This window comes from Maniola jurtina, chromosome 17, assembly GCF_905333055.1.
Source record: "Maniola jurtina chromosome 17, ilManJurt1.1, whole genome shotgun sequence".
In the NCBI taxonomy this organism is placed as follows: domain Eukaryota; kingdom Metazoa; phylum Arthropoda; class Insecta; order Lepidoptera; family Nymphalidae; genus Maniola; species Maniola jurtina.
The window spans coordinates 10,169,344-10,195,726 of NC_060045.1; the positions used below are offsets into that span (position 1 = coordinate 10,169,344).

Consider the following 26,383-nt stretch of genomic DNA (forward strand, 5'->3'; position numbering starts at 1 on the left):
TCGATAACGTCCTATCGTATGTATGCCATTTCACTGGTGCAGTGTAGAATCGCCCTTCCAAATTGTATCAATCTGTAACCTTAAATCCATCCGCTTAAAATCGCTTACAGTATTTGCATACCTTCACATTTATATAACTTACAAATTCACGCTTGATCATGTATTATGTTAGCTTTATGTACTTAGTACTTACTAATAAACCAAATTAATTATAAAAATTGTAAATACAAGAAAGACGATTTAGTCTTGAACCTCAAGTGTAGTTTAAGTAAACACAAACAAGCTTTTTAATAAGTTACACCAGATAAACTAAAGGAAAATACCATTTTGTTTGTAAAACCACTTATTAGAAAAAAACTGTACATTATGCTTTATCTAGATAATAAGATAATAATGTAAGTACTGTAATACAATTGTAATATTTCAGTGGGAACTAGAAAAGATGACCAGACTAGAGCAAGTCGGTCGGACACGACATTTCCTGGCGCTCCGCGAGCGTCTGCGACACGGGCATGAGAACACGGTTGCACCTAACGACTTTACGAAAACAGAGAAAGTATGTATCTCTTCTTCTTCTTTTATTTATCCATTCAAATTCAAAATATTTTTATTCAATTAGACTTTTACAAGTACTTTTGTATCGTCAAAAGCATCTACCACTGGTTCGGAATGCCTTTCCTACCGAGAAGAACCAGCAAGAAACTCGGCGGTTGTCTTTTCAAAGATTTGATATACAATATCATGCCATGTATTAAAGTAATTGAAGTCCAGCATTGCTGGCGCGAGTTGCAGGTCAAATCCACGCTCTTTTAGCATTGTTGAATATAGGCCTCTTCAATCGCAGTACGCGTGCCATTCTTTCCGGTACTGGGCGAGTGATATAGCTAAATAATAATATTGTAGTAATATATATTATAATACTTTTTATCGTAGGAGGTGAGCAACATGGCCGCCAAGGCAGCGTCGGAGTGTGCGCACGCGCGCGACGAGTCTGTATACGAGCCGTGGGAAATGAGTCCCAGAGAAAAGGAGGTCGCCTCCAAATTCCTTAAACTCATACAGGGTGAGTATATACAATATATGGACATATATTTTGAAAAAAAAATATCAACTTCAGTTTTTTTGGGTTTTCAGCTATTTATGTGAAACACCTTTTTTACCTCACTTATAAAAATGTGATGGGATACATACATTCTATTACGAGTTAAGTTCTAGATTACAATACGGTATGATGTGCATAACGCAATCTGGCAAAAAGATTGACCAATCATAGACTAATCTGTCATGTCTTATTCCATTCAGCTAGAAAGCTTGGTTGCACCATAATTGTACTATTAATAGCCCGAAATATATTATAAAATAATACCTGTCTGTCTTATTGTGATGTCCAAGCAACTGCCAACCGAATATTAAACCGATTGTTCCGCTTTTAATAATTTGATAGCAGTTTTGAGGTTTTCTTTTGATGTGCACTTATAAATGGAAAATTTCACAGGAAGGATAGGTGGCAACAAGGAGGTGGAGACTGCAGTATCACCCGCGACGCCGGTCGACGAGGGTGTATCGGCAGACATCTCTACACCCAGTCTTCTATCCTCAATTCACAGTGCCAGCAGCTTCGAGTGAGTACTTAACCACCGTTGCAAAATCACACCCATGATGATATGGTAGTTGATATCTTTAAATATTTGATTGCCATTATGTACAAAGTCAAAGTCAAAATCATTTATTCAAAGTAGGTACAATTGTACTCCTTTTGATGGTTGTAATTGTTAAATTTGTACGTTGTAGTGATGATAATTAATTACGTAACTTAAAACTAAAGCTACGAGGGTTCCAAACGCGCCCAAGTCTTCTCATTACGCTGTTTTCAAAAAATCGTGGTACAACTGAATTGACCATGTTACGTACAAACATATCACTAATGTTTGGTATGGGATGAAAAATTGAGTGGCAGTCTTATTAACTTAAGCTGCATTTCCACAGGCTATGCTCGCCGGAACGAGCGTTACTGGAGAAGGCCGCGGGCGCGTGGGGAGTGGCGGGCGTACACGGTAGCAGCGCCGCGAGTGCGGGCGCGCTGTTCGTGCCCGACTGCGAGGAGGTGCGGGTGTCGGCCGCCGTGGCGCGCCGCGGGTACCTCAACGTGCTGCAACACGGCACGCACGGCTGGAAGAAGCGCTGGCTGGTGAGTGTACAGCTTTCTATCTCTTCAACTATCAAATCTTCAGCAAAATTGGACGCATTTTCTGAAATCGCTCCAACTTTTATGATTTCAAAATGAAGAGATATTATGACCAAACCGATTAGCAACTAGGCGAAATAATGCTCGTTTAAGACAAAAATCATCAATCAGTAGGTACCGCAAGCAGGTGAGGTTGACTGTTGATTTTGAAGCTCTAAGATGTACCTACTCCCTTACACATCTCTTTTGGATATTTGTGTTCTTTTACTGGATGATTTCCATTGTAATATTATAATATCCTTTTGTCTTACAGACCGATTACAGACAGATTTTTACGAAAGGTACACAGCTTGCTTGCTTTAGATGGAAATTAACTACTTTTTATGCCGGAAAATCAAAGAGTTTCTGTGAGATTTCATAATTTTTTTTTTCATTTATTCCATTATGTTGATTCGCAGGTGGTTCGGCGGCCGTACGTGTTCATCTACCGCGACGAGCGCGACCCGGTGGAGCGCGCCGTCATCAACCTCGCCAACGCGCACGTCGAGTACTCCGAGGACCAGGAGCAGATGGTTCGCATGCCCAACACCTTCAGGTATGCAGGTCATCACGGTCGCGAACAACACTCATCGCTCAAGTGGCCACATTTGCACACATAAACACTTCTTGTCTACATGCTGCTTTTACATACAAAATTTTTTTTGGGTTTTTCAGCTAGTTTCTTAACTACCGAGATTTTAGTTTGGAATTACTTATTCCTCATAAACATTAATGGAACTCGACCATTTTGAGCTAATCTAATTTCGCATTAGTGATTATACAGCTTATACAGCTTCCCAAAAAGCGTATTTATTGTAACGTTTAACAAAAAAAAAATTGTTTATTTCAGTGTGGTGAGCAAGGAACGTGGATACCTACTTCAGACCCTCGGGGACAAGGAAGTTCATGATTGGCTCTACGCCATCAACCCATTGCTCGCTGGCCAGATTAGGTGAGCACTCCTTCCTCCGTACAACGAACTCGCGACCAAAGAATCAGGGTCATAATATAATCCGATCCTAAGCGATCCGAATTCTTTATTCGCGAGTGCTTGAAAAACCTTTCATAATTATTTCAATTACTTTTAACTTTTTTGGACCTATCTCGTGGTGTTGAGTCTACACTTATTATTGTCCAATGTTATACCTGCTTAAACTACTGAACAGATAAATCATAGAGTAATGTTGGTTTTCTTCTTGTTGTCTTGTGCAAGTAGCATAAAATGCATTAATAATATTATATCATTCAAGAAGTAAGGAGTTCGGGTTCGATTCCCGTTTTCTTGTTCTTCGGAGAAAAATCTGTCTGCCTATTGCCTTTTCACGGTTAGACCGCTAAGCCGATCTGGAAAGCTAAAGAAATAGCTTGCAACCTGGAGACAGACAAATAACATTTTTTGTCCCGGAAAATCAAAGAGTTTCCACAAAAACCACACAATCCAAATCCACACTTGCGAAATCGCAGGCATCGGTTATAAGGTGTAATCTATTTATATTACAAGGAGGTAAAGTTTGTAGGAAGTAATCTTTGGAACTATTGAACCGATTTTGAAAATTCTTTCGTCAGTAGAAAGCTATATTATTCCTGAGTGACATAGGCTACATTTTATTTTCAAAAAAATTGGACATCCCTACTTGTAATAAGCTACCCTTGCGAAGCCGGTGCGGGTCGCTAGTTAGACATAGCCGGTAGCACTAGCTAGACGATAAGACTGATGAGCCAGCCAGCTCGGTCCATATGTGTATCACGCGAAGGTGTGGCGCAGGTCGCGGTCGGCGCGCCGCCCGCGCGCGCCCGCTGCGCCGCCGCTGTGTGCATGAGACCTCACCATGGAGTCTATCCTCGTTTTTTAAGTGCGTCGCCGACGGACGGATATACGCGCACAGACCGCTCCGCGCCGTGCGCGCCTCGCATAGATATTAACACGGCCCCCTAACTGTTGCCACTCTTGCTCGGTGTGGGACGAATCAAAGGCTCTACAGTCTATACCCGCTCACAATAAACGAATAACGGTTCTTTCATTCATTATCAAACAAGAATATTAGTATAATATCAATAATATTTTAATTTAATATCAATGTTATATTAAACAATGCTTCATCTTCTAAGGTACACTCGCATCAACCTGTTAAATGTGTTTAGTTACATTTTGTATATCGACTGTGAACTGGCCACAATATGTCCTATCTTTCGATGATTTCAGTTTATGCTATTTCGTACTCCGCAGTGTTACAGTTCAAAGCAGTTTGGTCCTTATCGTATCAAACGCGGAAGTTGTCAAAAAGCGACACCATTACAAAATTTAACTTAACCAGTTTAAGCAGCTTGTGTGCAAGTAGGCCTAAGAAAAACACAAACCAAGAATGATTATTCGAAGTGCCATGATTGTTGTCAGAATAAAATCCGAAGTTTGATTGTGTATGGGTAGGTAATAACTTAGACAATTACGTCGAAAATCGAAATGCATTGAACTTAGGAATCTTTTTACACCAGAAATGCTGAAACGTCTACCACCGAGCAAAAGGTTAACATTGTATTGTATACGCAAGATTCTGTGACTGGTTTGGTAGAAAGATTAACGATAATGTTTAAGTATTTATTTATTTAAAAATCAATGAAATAGATCAATTATACATAATAATATTACGTTGCATTCCACTAACAAGGGTTGTTAGAAAATTACCAGTGGAATATTATGTGCCCTGGTTGGGGCCACAGATTAATAAAAATAGTTCAATATATAGTTGTTTTAAACTGTCTTTCTGAATTTACTATTATACTCGAAGAATCAATTAATTTAGCATATCTCAATTATTATAAACAGTATTATTGTATATTATTGAGGCATTAAATGCTATATACGGTCTATACGTAAATATTAATATGTGTGTTTTATATGTTGTTATATTTTTACAATGTTCATAGTATCGCATCCCTAAATCGAAACTGTTTCAATTCAAATCTCTTCGAAAAGTTATTGATATAATCTCGGTTTCTGATCCCTGACTTCATTATTTGTACCTACGGGCGAAACTGTAGTTACTAAGCTATATGTATTATTGAAAGCACAATATTCCTTAATATTTTTGAGTTGAAACAGTTTTGATCTATGGGTGTGATATGTAATTTTAAATCGTCGGTCATGTGTGAGTTGGGACCAAACCGGTGCACCGATAGTGGGAATGGGGTAAAAATACTATTTACAATTTAATGAACAATTACTATTGGACCTTTTTTAAGCGGGCTGTTTTAATATCTACTGTAGGACGCACAACTATTGCAATAAGTTTTTTATCTGTGTATTTTTAACAGTATATAAATGTTATGGTCTTTGCACCGCTACCTTTTGAATATTTCTTGCCAAATATTGAAAAGAAAATAAAAATAGAATTTCACTAGTTTTAACGTGAGAAACTAGATAAGCGAGAACATCTTGCCCGTTCGTAATTTATTGTTTCATAATATTCTGTATCCATATGGATGGATTAAGTAGAAATCTCAATTAACTCTAAGCTTAATTAATAGTTTTAAGTTGCACGGTGCAAGGACTTAAATCAAGTATGCCAATTTTATGTAAATCTTTTTTTTTAATAACCAATTTCGTGCAATAACTATTAGGTCGTTCAAATGTTGCGCACAAAAATAGACTTTGTCGGCGATGTCTCTCTGATCGAAACCAATGGACTCCATAATGTACCGCGAGGAAATTTCAATGTACTATGAAATGACAAATTATTGAAAATATGTATTTTAGATTCTCCCCTAATGTTACATACAATAATTATGTAATTTAACTTGTATATACGTATGACCCGAACGGTAGATTATTATATTTTGAGGCTCCCAAGAGCGAAGTTCGTAATGTCATACGTAACGTTTGATTTCACCCTAGTGTTGATTGTAAATACATAATAATAATTTAATGGCAACGTAGTTAAATGTAGACTACGCGTTTCAATAAAAAAAAATTGCTGCATGTGCGACCAGAATAATTTTAATGTAATAATAATTAATTATTATTTGTGTTTGTAATTGTTTATTTATATCATTTTCTAATCAATAAGGCTGGAAATATATTTGCAACGCGCCACTCGACCCAACGTTATTTGATGCATGTTGAGTCAAATCTTAAGTGAAGTGACCACTTGCAAAAGTCAGATTTGACAAGTCACTTGCAATGTCTAAATCCTTGCAAGTCAATTTCTGCAAGTATGGTATACTAAAACTTGCAGAAATCACTTGGTGCGAGTGGTTACGCACTGAAATTGACTTGTCCTCAGAACTTTTGCATTTTTTTTTTGCTAGTATCCTATAATCATTGTATTTAAATATACCTATTGCAGGTAGTACATTAATATAATATTATTTTAATGTAGTATTTTCTTTTTCACACAAAGATACACTTCGAACATCCGACAACATGTTACTTTGGCTGTCGGTAGTGTGTTTCTGGTTATATAGAAATACTATGGTTACAGTACAGTTTGATTTAACGCTACACGCATAACGTTTAGCAGAGTCGAGTGGCGAGTTATAGGCTGAAATGTATAGAGCGTACTATGACTTGCTCACACTGACAGTTAACAGTTAAAACGAGACAGCGTTCTATCGCTGGCATAAGTCTGTCTCCTTTTAACTGAAACTTAAGTCTGAGCAAGGTCAAAGTAGGTAGGTATTATAGATTTCAGCCATAGTCTCTGGCTCATAAATAAGAAATAATTTATTATTTGATTAAATGGATTGTATAAAGTAGGTTAATGTGATGTTACCGGTGTAGTGTCACAATAATATTATAATGTTACGTTGGTACCATTCGTTAGTCTGGGTCCACATTTGTGTCATTATGCTGTACCGTATTACTGTAGCAAAGGCAGAACAACGTTGAAAGAACTTGAGTCAAAACAATGACATCATAGTAAATTGGATTTAAACATCCTTGATAAAAGAATTTAACAAACAAAGTCAAAGTCAAATCATTCACATTGGGTACAATTGTACGTTTTTGATTTTCATTGTTGAATTTGTAAGATAATTATAAATAATTACATAAACTTAAAAACTAAAGCTACGAGAACGATTGTGATACATGCCAAGCGACGCAACAGTGATATGATACACCAAAATGATACAAATGTGTATATCCAGCCTTAGTCCAGCCTCACAAATCATTCCGAACGTTGTCTAGTCATGTACTCTGTAGGTACATTGTATGTGATAGAATATAGTCCCATAGGTACAATGCTGTGCTGCGAACAATCACCAAGTAGTTTGTTATATAAATGTTTCGGTGTTATGTTATATACGCGTGTAATCGTTCACATTTCCTCACACCCACTCGAATAAGGGCGGAATTAGACGGTTCATATATAGTGAACATTTTTAGCGAAACATGATGGATGATGAAAGGCCATTCACCAAATTAGCAATGAAACATGTATGATACTTATGACGCTTCTTAGATACGTCCAGTATTAAAAGAACAATAATGAATCATCTAATTCCGACATTTAAGCAATTAGCTCAATGTAAGGGATAGTTTACACCTGCTGTTTGACACGGTACTGAGTTTTCTCGATCGAAAATCTTGTTTGGTGTAAGCTAGGCCTGACGTACCAGATGACAATTTATCACGTAGTTAGAGTAATTGATGTGACCATAGGTTTATATTACTTTTGTATGTCTTTTCCTTTTCGATATTTTCTATATCTACGATTCGGATATGATTCTTAATCTTGTTACCGCTTCGGTGTTGAATTAAATAATCGTCACTAACTATCGCTTTTAGGTGACTATTTTACAAAATAAAAATCATAATAATTATTATGTAATTCTATCCCAAAACGACTTTGTAAGCTTAAGTAAATTTTAGTGATTGTAAATAAATTGACGTCTTTAAATAATAGTTCGTTTGGTACAATATGAGTTACAGATTAACTAGGAAAAATTTATAAACCTAAAATTGCTTTCTTCTACGTTCTAAAGTCCATTCACCGGCTTGCATCCCGATTTCGTAGACGATACTCGGCTAAACACTAGAATATTCTGGTAATAACTTAGCATAGACAATATAGATGTAAGATCAAAAGTATTATCCAAAAATTAGACAGCTGTGTGTTATTGAATATTTCTTAAAATATTTATATTAAAAAAATAATACAATAATTATTGTCGTCGAGGAAAACTGTTTTTTGAAATTTTGTGCCGCAGCGCAACGTCAAATATTTTCTTGTTTAACACTCTTTTGTCGATGGTCTTAGAGGAATTTGACGATGTGCTTTTATTTCTTCACAAAACGTCCCTTTCAGTAAAATTTGTAATTATAATTCTCTCCATAAGAATCTTCTGTCCATAATAATTGGTTCTTACCACAAATATATTGCTATATTATTACTCCCGTTGAGATATCGAATGATGGAATGAATCTATTTAATATTTACAGTTATCTTTTCTAGTCATTTATTTTAAAACATTCCAAAGTCGTAAATTCCTTTTTTTTCTATCTAGCGTAATGTATTTTGCAAAGCAAAATGACGTATATCTTTTTGGAGAATGAAAGGGCAACACGAAAGTGCCGGGCGTTGGATGTAATATATTTTAGTTCTATTTTATGAATGGAAAAATTCGTTTGCATAGCTTCGTTTAGTTATATTTTTCTAGTTCAAAAAGATCTTTTTAAATTAGAGATAACAGCTTAAGCTGGATTATATATATTTTTATAGAGTGTACTCTAAAAGCTATACTGTTATTTTTATAGGAATAGCTGTTTTTTCTATTTTTACGTTCACTGTTTTGTGTAATTTACGTTTTAAGTATTACTCGGGAATGTTGAGTAGGGGATGTAGTGAGGGAGGGTGGGAAGGGCTTGTAAGGGTTTAGTTCGCGCGCAAGGCGTGTTCGGAGGCGGCGCCACTCTTCGCCGTTCTTGTGATTTCGATAGTGATTGTTGTCTGTTGGGCGAGAATGATATTTGAGGAATTATATATTCTATGTATAATTTATGAATTTCATTCAATTTATGGAAATAAGAACAATGTAATAATTGGTAATATTACTCATTGCTCTAAATGTACTATCAAAATATATTATACACAGTGTTAAAGGTCATAAATAAAATGCTTTGAAAATTTCCATATTCTTGTTTCTTTTATGAAAAATCCTTATCACCCTTTTTCAGGTTCAGTCGGGTAAATCCCCTTTTTCCAGGCAATGATATGAACTTGGCTTATAAATCTATACTAATATTATAAAGAGGTAAAGTTGGTAAGTTTATTGGTAGGGGGTAATTTTTGGAACTACTGAACCGATTTTGAAAATTCTTTCACCAGTAGAAGCAGAGTAACATATGCTATATTTTATTTAAAAAAAAAATTAGACATCTCTACGAAAATTGTAATAAGCTATTCGTGCGAAACCGAGGAGGGTCGCTAGGAATAAACTGTTGGCTATCAAAAAGCAAAGTGGGAGGCATTGTTTGCTGCTATTTTGATGGTCAAATATTATAATACAACAGTTTCATAACTGAAAAGTATGCCATCAAAGTTCACCCACGATACTAATAGTTTGAGTTTGACGCTGTCTGTGATAGAGGCCGAATCTGTTATCTGTCGATATCTGTTGTTATTTATAGAAAAAAAAAACTTTTTTATATTATATAAGACACGCTTTTATTATTCTATAATATCACAATATTGACATAGTTATGTTACAGATATAATATTATAGTGTACATTAAAGGTGTGCCGCTTGACTGACACGGTTCGTGGCGTTGAGTGCGAGCGGAAGGGTAACACCATCGTTGAATTCCTTGATTTTTAAGGTTCCGTACCTCAAAATAAAAAACGGAACCCTTATAAGATCACTTTGTTGTCTGTCTGTCCGTCTGTCGTGTCTGTCAAGACAACCTACGTTTTGTGTCAACTGTCACTCTCTCGCATCGTGGACACTACCTTACGAGCCGTCTCAGTGAAATGGCAAACTTATATAATAGTTATAAAAAATCAATGTAGGTACATAGGAATGTTACATCGTAGATAGATGAATTTATATACAAGTTTCTAAAAGCGAGTAAGCATTGCTTTAGAATAAAAAATAATACATTCTTGCTCTAGTATTATTGACATTATTGTATTAGAAATTATTCCTTGGAAGTTCTTGATAGTAAATATCCATACTAATATTATACATGCGAAAGTGTGTCTGACTGTCTGCTAGCTTTCCACGGTCCATTCGTTTAACCAATTACGACGAAATTTGTACAGAGATAGGTAGGTAATTCACATCCGGGAATGTACATAGGCTACTTTTTAACCCTGTATTAAAAAGGATTTCCACGAGATTTTTTAAAAACCTACATCCACGCGAGCGGCCAAAGCCGCGAGCATCATCTAGTAGATAATATGTGTACTTACATGAAAATAGAGAAGTGAAAAGAAAAATTATTATGTAAGTTTAACTTATTATAAATACACATCTACAGACTACGAATAGTATAAATAAACAGTTTTTCGTATGTTCTTTCAGTAATAATTATTCTAAAACATCAGTCATTTTGCCCCATTGGAAATATTGCCATATCTATATTCGGCGAAAAATCCACACTTTCCTAGCTGGACTAAACTGTAATTTATTTCGAATATTTTAAAAAATACATCAAAGTAGATGTTTCAAATCGGGCTAGGTTTGGTACACTAATGGCCATGATGGTCTGTGTTGCAATACAAATGCGTAAATTCTTGTTTCGTACCAGCAAACAAAGCCATTTCAAAGAAAATGTTATACTTAAACACTGTTTTAAGGTATCTTGGCTATTTTTGACTAAAGCACAAGGCTTAACTGAAGGTCCACACATTCTTAAAACATCTCTTTTAGTAAAAATATTACTGATGTCTATGTCTTTTCAGATCTTTCAGTTTTTCAATAAAACATTGACCCAAAATATTCCTTAGAAACTTCACGCAAAAAGGATTTTTGCTATCTTCATCTGCAAACGGATTTTTAGATTCATCGTATGTCTCATCAAAAGGGTTTTTAGCGTCATTGGTTATGGCTGTTGAAATATTTTGGGGTATCCTTTCTTCCTTTTAGGTGATAGAGGGAGACTTATTATGGTGAACTATTTCTAATATCAAAAAATATACATCAACAAAATACGAAAAAAATATTGCATCACACCACTCTTAACAGTGAAAATCATGTCTTTTTAGATCTTCAGTCTCACGATAAAATATTGAGCCAAAACACTCCTTTGAAACTTCACGCAAAAGGATTCAAATTTTTATCATAATCGTCTTCCTCTGCGAAAGGATTTTTGGTTCCACTGCTATCTTCATCCGCAAACGGGTTCTTAGATTCATCGTATGTCTCATCAAAAGGGTTTTTAGCGTCATTGGTGATTGCTGTAGAAATATTTTGGGGTATCCTTTCGGTCTTTCTGGGTGGTACGGGGGAGACGTATGGGGATTTGTGTACTTTGGGCTCTAACCTGGTGAGGTTTGCTTCCAGGCTGGAGGCGTACTGCTGTTGCTCGATGAGTCTCATTCTGCCTTCTGGGACGGGTATTACGGAGGTGCCTTTTGGTGCCACTTGCTTTGTTGTGTTTGGTATGAACACTGGAATTAAAAAAATATACGATAGTTACTAACACGCATATGCTATAAGCAATTATTTATTTAAGAAGTGTGTTCTAACTATTCTAAAAGTTTTTAATCTTCAATTAAGCCTGATTTTTCCAGAAAACTTTCTGTCGCTGTCTGTGAAGATCGGAAGTGTACTTTACGTCAGATCCAGCAAAATTTGCCATTATTAGTTCAAATGGTATGAATGACCTTTAAGAATCGTTCTTTCGACGACTATTCAAAAGTGAAAGTGTAGATGCCAATGGCACATGCTTAGTTTATCTTACACAGTTTACTCGTGAGTTCACGCGGTCTTTCTTCTTCACCTGCCCGTATGTCTGCTCAGGGACAGGTGCGGGTGCAAACGCAATAAGTGGTAATGCTTTGTAAAAGAGCGTGAATTTTGACGTATGTCTCGATCCAGCAATGACTTCAACCAGGACTTCAATTATTTTTATACATGGCATAATATTATATATCAAATCTTTGAAAAGAGCAACCGCCGAGTTTCTTGCTGGTTCTTCTCGGTAGGAAAGGCATTCCGAATCAGTGGTAGCTGCTCTTGACGATTCAAAAGTACTTGTAAAAGTCTAATTGAATAAAAATATTTTGAATTTGAATTTATCTTACCCTGTTTACTCTGTCCCTCTTGCAGCCTCAGCTTAGCCTCTGCACCCGGCCCGTATGTCTGCACGGAGACAGGTGCGGGTGTGGGTGCAGGTGCAAGTGTAGGTGCAGGCAGAGTGACTGTCGGTTCGGGCGGCTCCGTCACCACTGTCACCTTGTTGAAGAGCCCACGCCCGAAGTATTCTGATACCACTGTGAAACTGGAAGGGAGAGTTTAAAATGTTAAGGCATTCACAATCTGTGAAGTGTCAAACAAATTAGATAAAAGTTAAGAACTAAATATAATGGGGACGCGTTTTGTTTAGTGTTACGTAGGCGAACGAAGTCGCGGGTATCCGCTAGTGTTTTCAAGTATTCGTGTTTAAGGGGCAAGCGACGGATGTGACCGCGAAATTCAAATTTAATTTAATTTAAGAAATTAGCTCTAGTATCGACTATAACCTACAAATTAGTCAACACCAGAGCTACTTTCTTAAACTGGACCCTTTCAAGTAAAGATTTTTATATAAACCTGTGAGGATGATACTACGCAATTTGGCGCAATTAAATTTAATTAAAGTGCCATAAGCATACTTTGTCGTATTAGTTTACAAATTTCGAAAAAGCAAATTAGATTTGAATTTCTCGGGCAGACCCGTCGCATCCACCTAAAGCTAGTTTTTAAAAAAGGGTTTAAAGTTTCCACACACAACTCACCATGCAAACATGGCGAAATAATATTGTCACTAGAGAGTTCAGAGAGCTGAAGAGAGTTATTTTATAAACTTTTCGATATTTTTTTACAAACAAAACAAAAAAAAAATCATTTTAACGGCAATGATTAATATCGGCATCGGAGAAACGTAGATAAAACACGATAATACTAGACCACGTTGTTTTGTAATCGTAATATTGTCAGTTGTCACTGATAAAAAAACATGTTTTATTAATTTTATAAACAGCTTGTGTTTACACCTCACAAGATATGTTGGAAATCAGTTAGAAATCAACTGAAGGTCGCTAAATACAAAAAAAAATTGTGTTAAGAAGCCCAATTTTCATGCCATTCGGAGATGGTAAATATTTACTGGTTGAAATGGGGTTTTACTATAGTGTATCCTTTGTTTTGAAGTGTCTCCTGTATTTTTATTCTTTGTATTGTAGTGGGAGGTCCCGGGTTCGAATTCCCGGCAGGGGCGATTTGAATTGTAATTTCTATATTGTCTTTGGCCCAGTCCGGCGGGAGGCTTCTGCCGTGGCTAGTTACCACCCTACAGGCAAAGCTGTGGCACCAAGCGATTTAAGCGTTTCGTACCATGCCGCGCAGAAACCGATCAAGGGTATGGGATTAATGAAACTGCCATACCCCTTCCAAGTTAGCCCGCTTCCATCTTAGACTGCATCATCACTCACCACCAGGTGAGATCGTCATCGCAGTTAAGGGCTAATTAGTATCGGAATTTAAAAAAAAACTATGAATTAATAAGTGCCTATCACAATATTGATATTATTGATAGTGCAGATCAATAAAAAAGGAAACAGCAAAGTTCTACCTTTCATATCCATCATCAGCATGACTACGAAAACACCAAGACATGGGAGAAAACATATCAACTGACATAAACTATACACATCACCGCATATTAAGTCAAAACCTGTTAAAACCAAATATATTAAAAACACGTTAAATAATCTATTTCTGATAACGAATACAGCTAGCAGGTACGCGCGCGTTTACGACACGTCTTACAATGACATTGAGTGCAAAAGAAAGGCCCGCATGATAGTGATCTACATTTTAAAAGCAGGAAATACGGAATGCATATTAAAAATTGCGGTCATGGCAGGATTCATAGTAATTATTTATTTTTTTAACCCCAAAATATTATGAAACTATTAACTTTTTAAAATTCACAACCATAAATTATCGTCACCATCATCAGCCGATTCACGTCCACAGCTGGGCATAGGTCTCTTGTAGGGACTTTTACACGCCACGATCTTGCGCCGCCTGAATCCAGCGGCTCCCTGCGACTCGCCTGATGTCGTCCGTCCACCTAGTGACGTCTTGCAACGGTGCAAGGTCGCCATTTCAGCACCTTGGAACCCCAACGTCTACCGGTTTTTCGAACTGAGTGCCCTGCCCATTGCCATTTCAGCGTTGCAATCCGCTGAGCTTTGCCGGTTACCATTTTTGGATGTATTTAAAAGATACGCTAAACTAAAACCCGTAAGAAGAATTACACGTGGCATTGCTTGCATCAAAGATCTCCAAGCACATAGCTTAATTTACCTCTTAAACTATCTCTTTGTAAATAGACTAAATCAGTAATAGAACCTGGGGCTCCATTACAGTAAAATGACTGCTACAGTGCGACGATCGCAATCACCTTTGATGGCCGACACTCGCTCACTATTGGCTATAATGCATTGTTGCAACAAGAACACCATTATTTCAGCCAATCACAACAATTGTGATTGCATTGATTTGCCGGCTGGTAACTTTTTCCACCTAACTATTATCATATTATCTAATTCTCATTCCCAAGATTATTGTTGGAAGGGAGAATTGCAGGCAAAAGAGGTCAAAGTCGCCAAAGACACTAATGGTTGGACGATATAAGGCGGCGGACAGGGCTTAGTTACCCGAAGTTAAAAGAGGCGGCTTTAAATAGAGAAGCTTTTCGGATGATGATCGTCAAACTTTGTTTCGAAGAAGGCACGCAATGATGATGATGCTATTAGGCCTCATTCATACGAGAGCTTTTTTAACGTCCGTTAAAAAGCGTTCAAATAGAACACATGCATTCCCAAGTATCTGTTCACACGACAACGCTTTTTTAACGCGTATAACGTTAATACCCGCCAACGCCGGGTTTTAACGCAACGCTAAAGCCAGACGAGGAAAAAAAAACGCAACGCTTTTATAACGCTCGTGTGAATTAGGGCTTATGGTCGACAAAATATTCAATGTTTCGTTATGATTAATTACAATTTTAAACAAGTTCTTAAGTCTAGACCGTGATTCCGCTTTCGACCGGTGCAAATTAGTTTCAATAACTATAATAACCAAGCCAAGGTTAAGATTTAATTAAGGAACAGCAAATCATAAGGTGTTCAGTATAAAAATCGTTTTATATTATGTTTTTGGAAAAGTTTCAACTTAATAGACAGAATTGACCAAAGGGACGTCAAAGGGTTACGATTTGAAGTTCGAGCTAGATTGCAAATGTCATTCACACTTGGTCGAATCGTTATTTTGCTGGATCATTTTTTTGGTTTTTATTTTTCAGTCACATAAATTCCTATGACAATATTAACACGATCGCGAATCGTAAAATTTTTACGAATATGTTAAAAATGAGAATCCGTCGATCATTAAACAATGTCAGAAATGCGTTTTCTGTCTCTCAAACTTTCAAACGTAATATTTATTTTTCTAGGCTTCGTATTAAAAAAATTGATTTCTTGTATGAGCTCGGTATCTGACGCTTAATTAAAGAAGATTCATTTCATGTGTGTACCTACATAAAAAAATTCTGGATATTATTAAATAGGTATCCATTGCTTATTAATAGGTATAGGTAGGTATTATGAATAGGTGTGCATTGCACACATGACACAGTTTCCGGCGCTTCTTCTGCTTGAGGTCTTTTGACTTTCATGCTCAAGTATTAGAGGCGCCAGGATAACCTAACCCGTAGGTATAACTGGTAATGTGTGGCACAGCTTTCAAAAATAAACGTTTTTTCTTTCATTTCTTTCTTTCTTTGCTGTTTTAAAGTGATTGTGAAGTTTTTTAATGGTAAGATGATGATGAACAGAAACACTCACGGGTCGTGGTCGGCGTGTAGCCTCGAGTGCAGCTGCTCGGCGGCGGGAGGGGGCGGCATGGACGCCCTGTTGCCGCCCGCGCTGGTCACGCACGACGGACATTCGTGCTCGTTGTCCGAGTACGTTTGGAAACAGCTGATGAACAAAACAAATATTGTATAGAAGCAGGCGTTACTTTGCGGAAAACCATGATATACAAGGAACCAAAAGCTTAATTTGCTATAATTCGCTGAACCAGATAAATCTGTATGGTGCAACATGCAGCGAGTGATATGCATCGACCGCCCTCCCACTGCTGTATGTTGCACCATACAGATTTGTCTGGTTTAGCGCATTGTAGCAAACTAGAGGATGCCCGCGACTTCGTCCGCGTGGATTTAGATTTTTATAGATCCCGTGGGAACTGTTTGATTTTCCGGGATAAAAAGTCGCCTATTTCGATTACAGGGACGCAAGCCACTTTCATACAAATCGGTGAGTGGGTGGGTCTTTAGGAGTCCTGCGGGAACTTCCCGAGGATATAAGCTAACTCTGTACCTTTCGTCAAAATCGGTTAAACTGTTGGGCCGTGAAAAAATGACACACTTTTTTTTTACTTTCACGCATTTATAATATTAGTATGGAAGTATGGATTAAGCTTTTGGTACCTTGTTAAACAAATATCGTTACTGTACTACCACTTTTACAAGTTACGCAGATGTACTTGCGCAGAAATCTTATTTTTGAATGACGCGAAAATATCTCAATCAATCATAGCGCGCGTGTGTCCGCTACTAGTTGTTGCTTACGCGCCATGTTTTGTACGCGCGAATTATGAGCGAGATAGCACGGGTCTCTGTTGTTTTGGTCTTTAAAATCGTAACGCAAAGCAACAAGGTTTGTATTTCCTTGGTGTACATTTGTAGAGCTGGTGACTAGGAACCGTGGCTTACTCCTGGTGGTATGAATGCTGGCAGAGGAAGTGCAGGGAGGGCAGTTCCAGCGGTCTGCTGCAGGCGGCGCAGCGGGAGCTCTGGAAGGTGACCGGCTCATTCTGGATCACCTGGATCTGGGCTTTCATCTTCTCTATTTCAGACTTATATTTGGCTGCTAGCTCTTGTTCCCGAGTAATTACGTCGTCCTCAGACTTTAGGACGTCCATTAGATATCTAGAAAAACGTACTGTATTAGTTTAGTATAAAAATAGTATATACAATAATTTAGAAGAATACAAAAATAGTACCAACTTTCTAACATCTCCGAGGGTATAATTTGGTGTGCTAGCAAGGCAATCGACGACTAGAATTGGTGACAGAAGTTTTTCAGTAGCTGAAATAAAAACACAAACTTAATGATCTAATCATATTTGACAGTATTTATTTATTTTCATTAAATTATTATCAAAACGTTCAAAGTTCTTGCTGCAAAATACGGCTTTGTAAAAGCGAAAGGTTACGTATCTTTACATAGGCTCGTGCCTTCGACATGAACGGCTGAGCAAACTTCAAAACTATACTTATTTGCACAAATGGAGTATGCTGCCAAACTTAATAGCCGATTTAAAATTAATTATCGAGGATTTTAAAGAGGATCTTAAGCATAAAGATAGACTGAGCTATGCGATCGCATCACACAACGGCGTCACGCAAAAGTGATTACCACCGCCCATGAACATTTGCAGCACTAGAGGTACCGCAGATGCGTTGCCCTGCCTTTCAGGAATTTGTTGGTCCCCCATGTTCTAGTTTAGTTCTTGATTAGCCCCATGTTCTAGTTTAGTGGGAACACCGCCGATGGTAGTCGAGTCCACAGTTTGCGTGTGCGTGGAAAAAGGATCTGGCACAACGAGCGGTCGCTGTGCACCAGGCACCCAGGTGAATTTTCTTGCGGTGACGTGCGATGCGTTTGTAGAAAAAAAGAGGGTGGAATGAGATCAAACAGCTCTTCAGAGCACTCCTCAATATAAATGCAATAAAACACGCAAAGAGAGGTTACAGGTCTGCGGTGCTCCAGGCAGGCAGGCAGGAGCCAATTAGTTTGGGATCTTATAGAAATGTATGGAAATCATTCGAGGTGAGCGACCGCGTCACGCAACACTTGTGTCGCGTTGCGCTGGGCTTGCGACACAAGCTCAGAGCGGCTCCGCGTCGCCCGAACTCAGGAGCCGTTGCTTATACTCACCCGCAACGTGCGACAACTCGGGCAGACACGATGCCGGCGGCGGCGCCCACAGCACGTCGAGCCACAGCCTCGGGCACGCCGCGCCGCGCTTGCGACACACGCTCAGCGCGCGCTCCGCGTCACCCGAGCGCAGGAGCAAAGCAACTTGCGCACGATATCTATAGGAAATCATACTTTTTTGGACAAAAAATCACAATGAAAAATAGAGCTCGACCTCATATAAGCTCAAAATAAATATATAAGATAAAATAAAGCATATAAGATAAAAACTCAGTAAACAACAAAGACAAAGGCGAATTAACAAGGCAAGGTTTCTGACAGTTGCTATTCGAAAATAGGGGTCGCAAATTCACATCTGTTAAAAACATGAAACTTCAACCAATTAAATTAGCGTAAGTGAACCGCAACAGGCTCATGTGTGTTCCGTACTGTGGGTCATATGACATTGGCTGCTCCCGTGATGTACTTCAACACATTGTATAATTCGTATTATAAAAGATGATGGCTTCAAAGCAGCTGTTGGCGGCCATATCGTCACATACTAACGGGAATGGTTTAAAATTCGTTTTCGGGCTACTCACAATTTACTATCTTCATATAAATGCAAGATGCCAGATTTGAATCCCAGCATCTGGCACATGATGAGTATTTGGTCCCGGTCAAAATTCGCGTCGGGATCCTTTAGTATCGTTAATATTTTTTGCTCATAAGTTTTCTTATCGCTCTCTGGTGATTTGCCCCTAAAAGACAGATGAAAAATTTATGATAACTATCAAAAAGACAATGTTTTTTAATAATTTAATAATTTATGAAATTTAATAATTTATAATATAAATCCTATGACATTAGTTTAGTTTTTACATTTATCAACACTCCGAGCATGTCGATGACGCGACCCATCCCAAATGCGCGATGGGTAAAGTTTTCACCCATCCCAAAGTCGTCCACGGCGCCTAAAGAAGTTTCCACTTCAATAAGAAAAATCTCCACTTACCAAACGTGAATATAATGTTCTATCAACGTGTTGTATACCAAAGTAGAGCACTGGGCGTCCACGGATACCATGTGCTCCAAGAAATCGATGAGTTTCTCCGAGTTGCTGAGGAACATGTGTATGAAGTCGTCCGCATACGACCGGTCCGGCTCTGTGAATCTACCGGATAGCGAGTTCTCGTCTACCAACAGACGGTCACGCGGTTTGTAGTCTGTACAGAGCACTGGAAAATATTTTCCTATTGAAATTTGCATTCTTAGTAGACAATGGTGCTAAAGAAACTTTATATAGAAAAGAGCTTTATATCTTTTGATATGTGACACTACCAAAACAGAAGAAATGAAATGTTTACTTGTTTAAAAGCAGTGAGAACCAGCCATGAAGTAAAAGTAATGGTCCATCACATGAAGTAAGAGTTCGCTTCCAATATTTATTTGGAAAAAATACCTGCATACCCTACTTCGACAAACAAATTAATTTGTTTGTAGAAAGATAGATTTTGCTTCAGGCAGGTAGGTTAGGAGTAAGCAATCTGATATACATATTTATAGATTCATGAAATGAAAAAATCTTTTATTTCACCCAATACATTTTGTTAACTTACGCTTCAGAAGTTTAGTGCTCTCTTCAGGCTCGTGGTTAATCAATTTGTGTCCATACTTCTTCATATACATATCCGCGTCCTCATACTCGAGGTTGGCAATGTACGAGAGTGCCTGTTTGAACTCCTTCTTATCCTCTATCACCATTTTGAGGTACCAATCGTGGCGTTTGTGGTTCTCTGCTAAAGAGAGCGCGTCGGTTACGCTTACCTGACGTACCACCTTAAAAATTGACAAAAATGAATACTGTTGGATTGGTTTCACAAAGTTGAATATACTTAGAAACTAATTAAATCTTCCATGCAGCTGAAACCTGAAAGTGTTTCGCTATTTCACAAAACAGTTTAGAAAATTTTAAGTGATGGGTCTAACCAAAAAATCTGCAAAATGGGGCATGAAAAAAACTGGCAATTTGGACTAGGGACTAGTGAAAACTTAAATATACTTGACACTTCTACCAAAAATTAAACCTTAATAAGGTGTTGAGGAACAAATTTTAAAAGTTAATAAAATTAGCATATCGGTGACGGGACCTTAAAGTTTTTACCCATTCCAAAATTGCCCAGTGCGCCCAAAGAAGTTTTCATTTAAAAAAACACCAAGCCAAAAGGTACAAAAATATTTCCAACATCAACTAAACGAAATTGACATACTTTTGTTTTTTACTACTAGAACAAAATTTCGATTGTTTAGACGAAATTTTAGATAACTTAAAATTTTAAAAACTCCCAACACAAAAACCTCTATAAGAAAACTAGAAAAGAGCTGATAACTTTCAAACGGCTGAACCGATTTTCTTCAATCATAGCTAAGAACACTGGATCACCACCCTTTTTCTTCAAACTAAAATAAAATTGGTTCATTCGTATATGAGCTACGATGCCACAGACAGATAGGTACACTGATACACATGCCAAACTTATTACACCCGTCTTTTTGGGTCGGGGGTTAAAAAAATGCGAGACATTTTAAAATTCACACAAACCTTTATGGCGACGTCCACATCAAAATCAATCGCTTTATCCTTGGAATTGATGAAATCTTTCAACTTTCCCTGTTGGTCGTGCTGATCTATCTTCACGTAGCAGGTTAGCAGCAAAGTGGTGTGGTCTTCCGTCGCGAACCCTTTCTTATGGAGGACTTCTAGGTATTGGACTAGAGGTTCCAAATGACGGGATTCTAAGTATTTGCGGATTACGTATGAGGTTTCCAACCAGCCTATTGTTTTTACGTATTGGTCTATCGCTCCTTTCAGATCTCCCTGTAGCAATGATATGAACAAGTTTAGTTTTTCATAAGTTAGCTTTGGAACTGTCTATTTTTTAGTAAAGATAATTTGACTTATGGTCTTTTTGATTTATTGTAAGTCATAATAATAAACTAGAAGGTTATTCTTATTTAACATTACCCTTAATTCAATTTAACACAAATTGGTGACCATGATCTTAGCAAATATTTAAGGGTAAACCAGTTATGCTAATATTTTTCCCAAACTGCAACCATTCACATAATGGATCAGTGTTGCTAGTGATTACATAATAATTTTGAGAAACCAATAATTTATAATCATATTTTTGATAAAGCATATAAAACTTGGGCAAACATTGTTTAACTAATATAACTTTTGTTCATATTAATTTCTTTTGCATTCCAATTTTTACCTTGATATTTCCTAAGCGGGTGATAAAAATATTGCGAACAGATTATTTTGTGAACTCACCTTACTATACAAATGGTCACCATACTGCTTGTAGATCTCCATTAAACCCTCGACATCATAGTGCTGGCTGCTAGCTATCCTTATAGCTACATCATACAAATTCTTCTTGAACAACATTGACAGTTTCGACTGTAAATCCTTTTCATTCAAATATATCATCTCCTTTTTCTTCGTCAATATATAGAACGACCCCCATTCTGTTAATACCGCGTCGATTTCTTCAAACGATTTGGAAAATACTATGAATTTGTTCTGTATGTCCAGTATAGTTAAGTGGTTGGATTTTGGTGTGGTGGTGGAACTGGAGGCTTTGTTGGAAGTCTCGTTGGTGGTTATGACTAAATAGCTGCGGAACCAGTTTAGCCTAAGTTTCTCCCCTTCGAGGGCATAGCATGGACCACGACCATCAGTAGTGTAGCAGTATATGGCCTAAAAAGAATAACAATTTTTTTTTTAATTCTCATTTAGAGAGCTGGGTCACTAATGAGACCATGTGGCTTTCGTAGGTTTAAAGTAGACTATGTTATTGTGATACTTAAAACTAAATCTAAATACTATTTAAGGATTATTTCTACGACTTATGTCAATACGGATCATCCAGTACATATGCTTTACTGCTTTGGACGTCGTCGGGTTTGCTAAAATAATATTTACTTTTCCCAACGTCCTGTCCGTAACAATTAAAACTCAACAGTTGAAAGAAAGTGACAGATTCGTTGCGCACGATTTTATAACAAGTTTGTTGATTGCTAATGACTTAAAAATTGAATCAAGCTAAAAATGTTGTTGTACCTAGACAATATAGTTCGATTTATACAAGCTTAAGGATTATATAGTTATTTTGAGGTAAAGCTAAGGTATATACGCACGTCGGTAGTCGCGACGGTGAGGCGGTGACCGTCGGCCAGCACGCTGCAGGCGGGCGCGGCGCCCATGGCGTCCAGCACGACACAGCGCTCGCTGCCCAGCCAGCACACCATCACGCATGCGCGGGATACTACGAACAACTTGTCCGCGCCCCTATACATTAGGTACATGAAATTCGTAGCTATTGGATAGAATTATTTCAAAATTATCAAAAATTTAAAAAAGTGAATGCAAACATTGAATCATTTTTCTATTAGAGCGAAATCTTTTAAAATAGATATCTAGGAATTATGATAATCATAAAATAGGAAATTGTTTCCAAAAAAATTGACGCCATTTTGGATTGCATTGCTATTGGATCGAATTATTTCAAAATCGATATCTGAAGGTTCTTGTGATCATAAAAAAATACTGGATGTGTGATATTAGACTCAAAGGATGTCAGGTATGAATACATTTACTTTTACTAGTTTATTGGGAGGGGAGCCGTAGTACATGAAAAGTGCTTACTTGAATGCAAGCCCAGTTATTGGGCTAGATCCAGTGTCAGGCAAAGTTTTCATCTTGCCACTGCGCTGTCTAGCTATATCACCGCGGTATAACGTGACTGAGCCATCTTGAAAACCAACTGCAAGAAGATTCTACGAAAATGCGAGAAAGATTTTTTTTAAGAAACAAATGAAATAGCATTCCAGCACCTCGTCAACTAATAGACTACTAACTTACAACTATTTTAGAAATTGTACACAATTCCTAAATTTTACAATACATTTCCGTAACACCATTGATATAGAATAGTAGATATAGACCATGAACAAAATGACATTGCTCAAGTGGACAGGTATTTTTAAAATCAAAACAATAACATTTATTCTAAAAGCAATAAATCTAAAAATTAGATTTTTGAAATAAGGTCAAATTATTATTTTTGCTTTTGTTTTTCGGGCCGCTTTTGAAGCACTTACTTATCTATTACCAGTTTTGAAGATACTCGCAATGCTGGGTAGCACTGAGTTTGCAGTGTTGCCAGCCTTTACCAAGATAATTACCTTATTATCGTGCACCGCAAGCGCAGTCGCCTGTGTGGGATACATATGCGAAGGCACGGCGCGCGACGTTCGCACGCATTTTGGGTTTCCATGCCTGTCCATTCGCGACCAGTCCCATACTTTAATTAGTGGAGTCACTCCAGCTTCATCTTCCTGCAACAGTAAATATTAAATATTATAATCTACATATTATAATATTTAACAAATAATATTCAAAAGAGGTGATAGCCTAGTGGCTAAGACTTCAGCATCCTATTCGGGGGGTTCTGGGTTTGTTCCTTGGCACGCACCTTTAACTTTCAAGCACACAGAGTTATGTGCCTTGTAAGCACTTCAATATCAATTTAATGGTGAAGGAAATCATTGTGAGGCAAACTGCATGCCTGAATGTTCTAAAAGGTGTAAGAAATCTGCCAATCCACACTAGGCCCAGTGTGGCAGACTATGGCCAAAACCCTTCTCGTTCTGAGAGGAGACCTGCGCTGACGTGTCGGCGCTGGGTTGATCATGATGATGATGAACTCACCCCAATTGTAACCAAGTATGGATCGTGTGGCAACTGCTGACCTAGGCTAACCGTCAAGTCATATGCCTTGAATGATGTGATCTCCCACGTTCGAGAAATAAGATGCGCCCAGCCGGTCACGTCGCATAGAATCACATGGTTGTTGCCACTGGTTGCTACTGTTACACTGGTGTCCTTAAAAACAGAAAAAAAGGTTTCACTCCTCATGCTCATATACTTCTTCAACTAAAACTCCTTTTAATGCTCTTGGGGATAAAACTGTTGTATGGAAATTTCTAGTGCCTGAGCCCTAACCTCCTATGCTACTAAGCTTTCCCAGTATCTTAGTGCTTTATTCATGTAAGCTAGAGTTGGTGTCTATGTGTGGGAGCTTATATCCTGAATTTACACATAAGCTACTTTTTATCTTGGAAAATCAAAAGTTCCTTTTCGAGCCCACCACATTATGGTCCCAAGAAAACCCCTACCATAATCAATGACAAATTGGATGAAGAGATTATCCATTTCGTAATATTGTTATAAAAAGCAACATTATAGGAATAACATTCATTATAGGAATAATCACATTGCTAATCAGTAGTAATTAGCTTATCAAACAAATTCTAGTAGTTTAGTAGTCATTATTAAAATGGATCAAATTTGATAAAATATGGTTATATACGTCATACCAAAACCTGTGGTGCCAGTCACCATAATTTTCGCTATTTAAATGTCCTTTTCTATATGTGAGATGGAATAGAAATTAAAGACTTACTTGAAGGCATTCTGCGATCTTCCCATTGTCTATGTTGTTATGAATATCAAAAAAGGTAAAACGACGCCACTGAAACATAACAGTAAAAATACAGTAAACACTAGTAGTTCTTTCAATATATTAGCCATATTATAAATGCGAAAATGTGTTTGTTTGTTGGTTTGTCCTTCAATTACACTGCAACAAAGCAATGAATCGAGGTGATTTTTTGCATGGACATAGAGTCCATGTCTTTGGCCACGCAAAAAATCCCGTCGATTATGGAATTACTGGACAGTAAGTGTCTACTGTTAGTCCCATAAAATCAAAGCATTCCCACAGGATTTTTACAAACCTAATTTTACAGCCAAAGCCGCTGGCATCAGCTAGTTAAACAATAAAATGATGTACAATATGCAAATAGCAGACTGAACTAAATGATCTAGAAAAGGGTAGGTACTTGTACTTATAAGCTACGCTAGTATATAATATTGCACAATTGACAAACTAAATTGGCAAAAAATCTCTTCTGAGTACCTAAAAAGGTGTTAAATGGTGAACCTGAGGGTTAATGGAATCATAGTAGGCTCAAAAATTGATGAATAGTTAGTGTCAAATCACATCCGCTGGAGCAAAGTACTAGACCAAAAAAACTTTGATTAATAAATGCAGAAAAGTGCTGGGAAGTCACTTGATGACTCCCTGTGTTATAATTTTAATAGCCCTTGAGGATGCGCTATAAACTGGGGGCACAGGTCCCTATATATAGCAGCGGTGCTATAAATTTACACTACTAATAGACCAGGATTTTAGGATTTATAATACAAGTACTAGACCAGGCCAATGCCTGCAAGTTACAAATAGGTGGAGCACCACATGACAAATAGTAGCAAAGTCCTGTAGCATTATCAGAACAAAAAAACCACTACAGTAAGTACTTCCTCTCTGTACAAACAATATTATGTGGAATATTGGTGCCAATTGCCTGCATTAGGAAATTGTAAGACTTACCTCTAAAAATGCCATCACGCCAACTTTTAGACCAATCTTATCATGATATTATTAATTTTTACAAATTTTCTTCTGTTTTTACTCTAAAACCCTAATAAAATTATAAAATGCAGTGAAAATTACAAACAAAAATTCACCTAATGATATTGACATTTGACATTGACATTTGACAGCCAAAGAGTTTTTTTTTTCTCTCTCTCGTCTGGCTTTTACAATGATTAACCAATGTCAATTTTGTAGTTATTTGTACCTAACAAGTTAGCTAAACTATGCAAGTATGGACCCCGTCTGTGCCGGCGCTCGCCGACATACGCACGGCACCCCCTTAGAGCGCTTTCCAGTCAGTTTTAACAAAAAAAAAACACTCCAAAAAGCCACAACACGCGCGCCAGCGAATGCCACCACAGACGAAGTCCACCAAAGAGTTTGACAGCCATCATGCG

General features: G+C 37.5%; 2 protein-coding genes across 20 annotated transcripts in view; one reads left to right on the forward strand and one right to left on the reverse strand.

The window, feature by feature from the left end:
- The window catches only part of LOC123873790 (kinesin-like protein unc-104), a 114,468-nt gene extending 105,116 nt beyond the window's left edge, over positions 1–9,352 (forward strand). For 16 of the 19 annotated variants that reach the window (XM_045918824.1, XM_045918822.1, XM_045918818.1 and 13 more), the window contains 7 exons: positions 428–556; positions 934–1,063; positions 1,496–1,622; positions 1,987–2,188; positions 2,644–2,780; positions 3,075–3,176; positions 3,979–9,352. In XM_045918824.1, the coding sequence (XP_045774780.1) occupies positions 428–556; positions 934–1,063; positions 1,496–1,622; positions 1,987–2,188; positions 2,644–2,780; positions 3,075–3,176; positions 3,979–4,147 (996 nt within the window). In that variant the 3' untranslated portion in view covers positions 4,148–9,352. The remainder of the gene's footprint in view (positions 1–427; positions 557–933; positions 1,064–1,495; positions 1,623–1,986; positions 2,189–2,643; positions 2,781–3,074; positions 3,177–3,978) is intronic. The other 3 variants (XM_045918830.1, XM_045918833.1, XM_045918837.1) reach the window with 1 other exon arrangement.
- Positions 9,353–9,869: 517 nt separating this feature from the next.
- Positions 9,870–26,102, reverse strand: LOC123873791 (vacuolar protein sorting-associated protein 11 homolog). Its single transcript, XM_045918840.1, has 18 exons — positions 25,941–26,102; positions 24,951–25,019; positions 24,197–24,370; positions 23,671–23,823; positions 23,132–23,262; positions 22,624–22,774; positions 21,755–22,183; positions 21,020–21,295; positions 20,037–20,256; positions 19,433–19,655; positions 19,020–19,178; positions 18,439–18,596; positions 17,505–17,586; positions 17,211–17,426; positions 16,279–16,413; positions 12,469–12,665; positions 11,638–11,832; positions 9,870–11,288 (listed from the first exon to the last, which is right to left on the reverse strand). Exons 1-18 carry the CDS (start codon positions 25,953–25,955, stop codon positions 11,101–11,103), a joined length of 3,171 nt encoding a protein of 1,056 aa, XP_045774796.1. The 5' UTR covers positions 25,956–26,102; the 3' UTR covers positions 9,870–11,100.
- Between the last annotated feature and the right edge of the window lie 281 nt (positions 26,103–26,383).

Excerpts from the sequence above, each read along its gene's own strand:
- LOC123873791 (XM_045918840.1), bottom strand. Across the intron at positions 23,824-24,196 it reads CATACTTGGTTACAATTGGG|GAAGATGAAGCTGGAGTGAC; the intron begins GTGAGTTCATCA and ends TTACTGTTGCAG. Across the intron at positions 18,597-19,019 it reads TTATATGAAGATAGTAAATT|ATATCGTGCGCAAGTTGCTT; the intron begins GTGAGTAGCCCG and ends GATTTCCTATAG.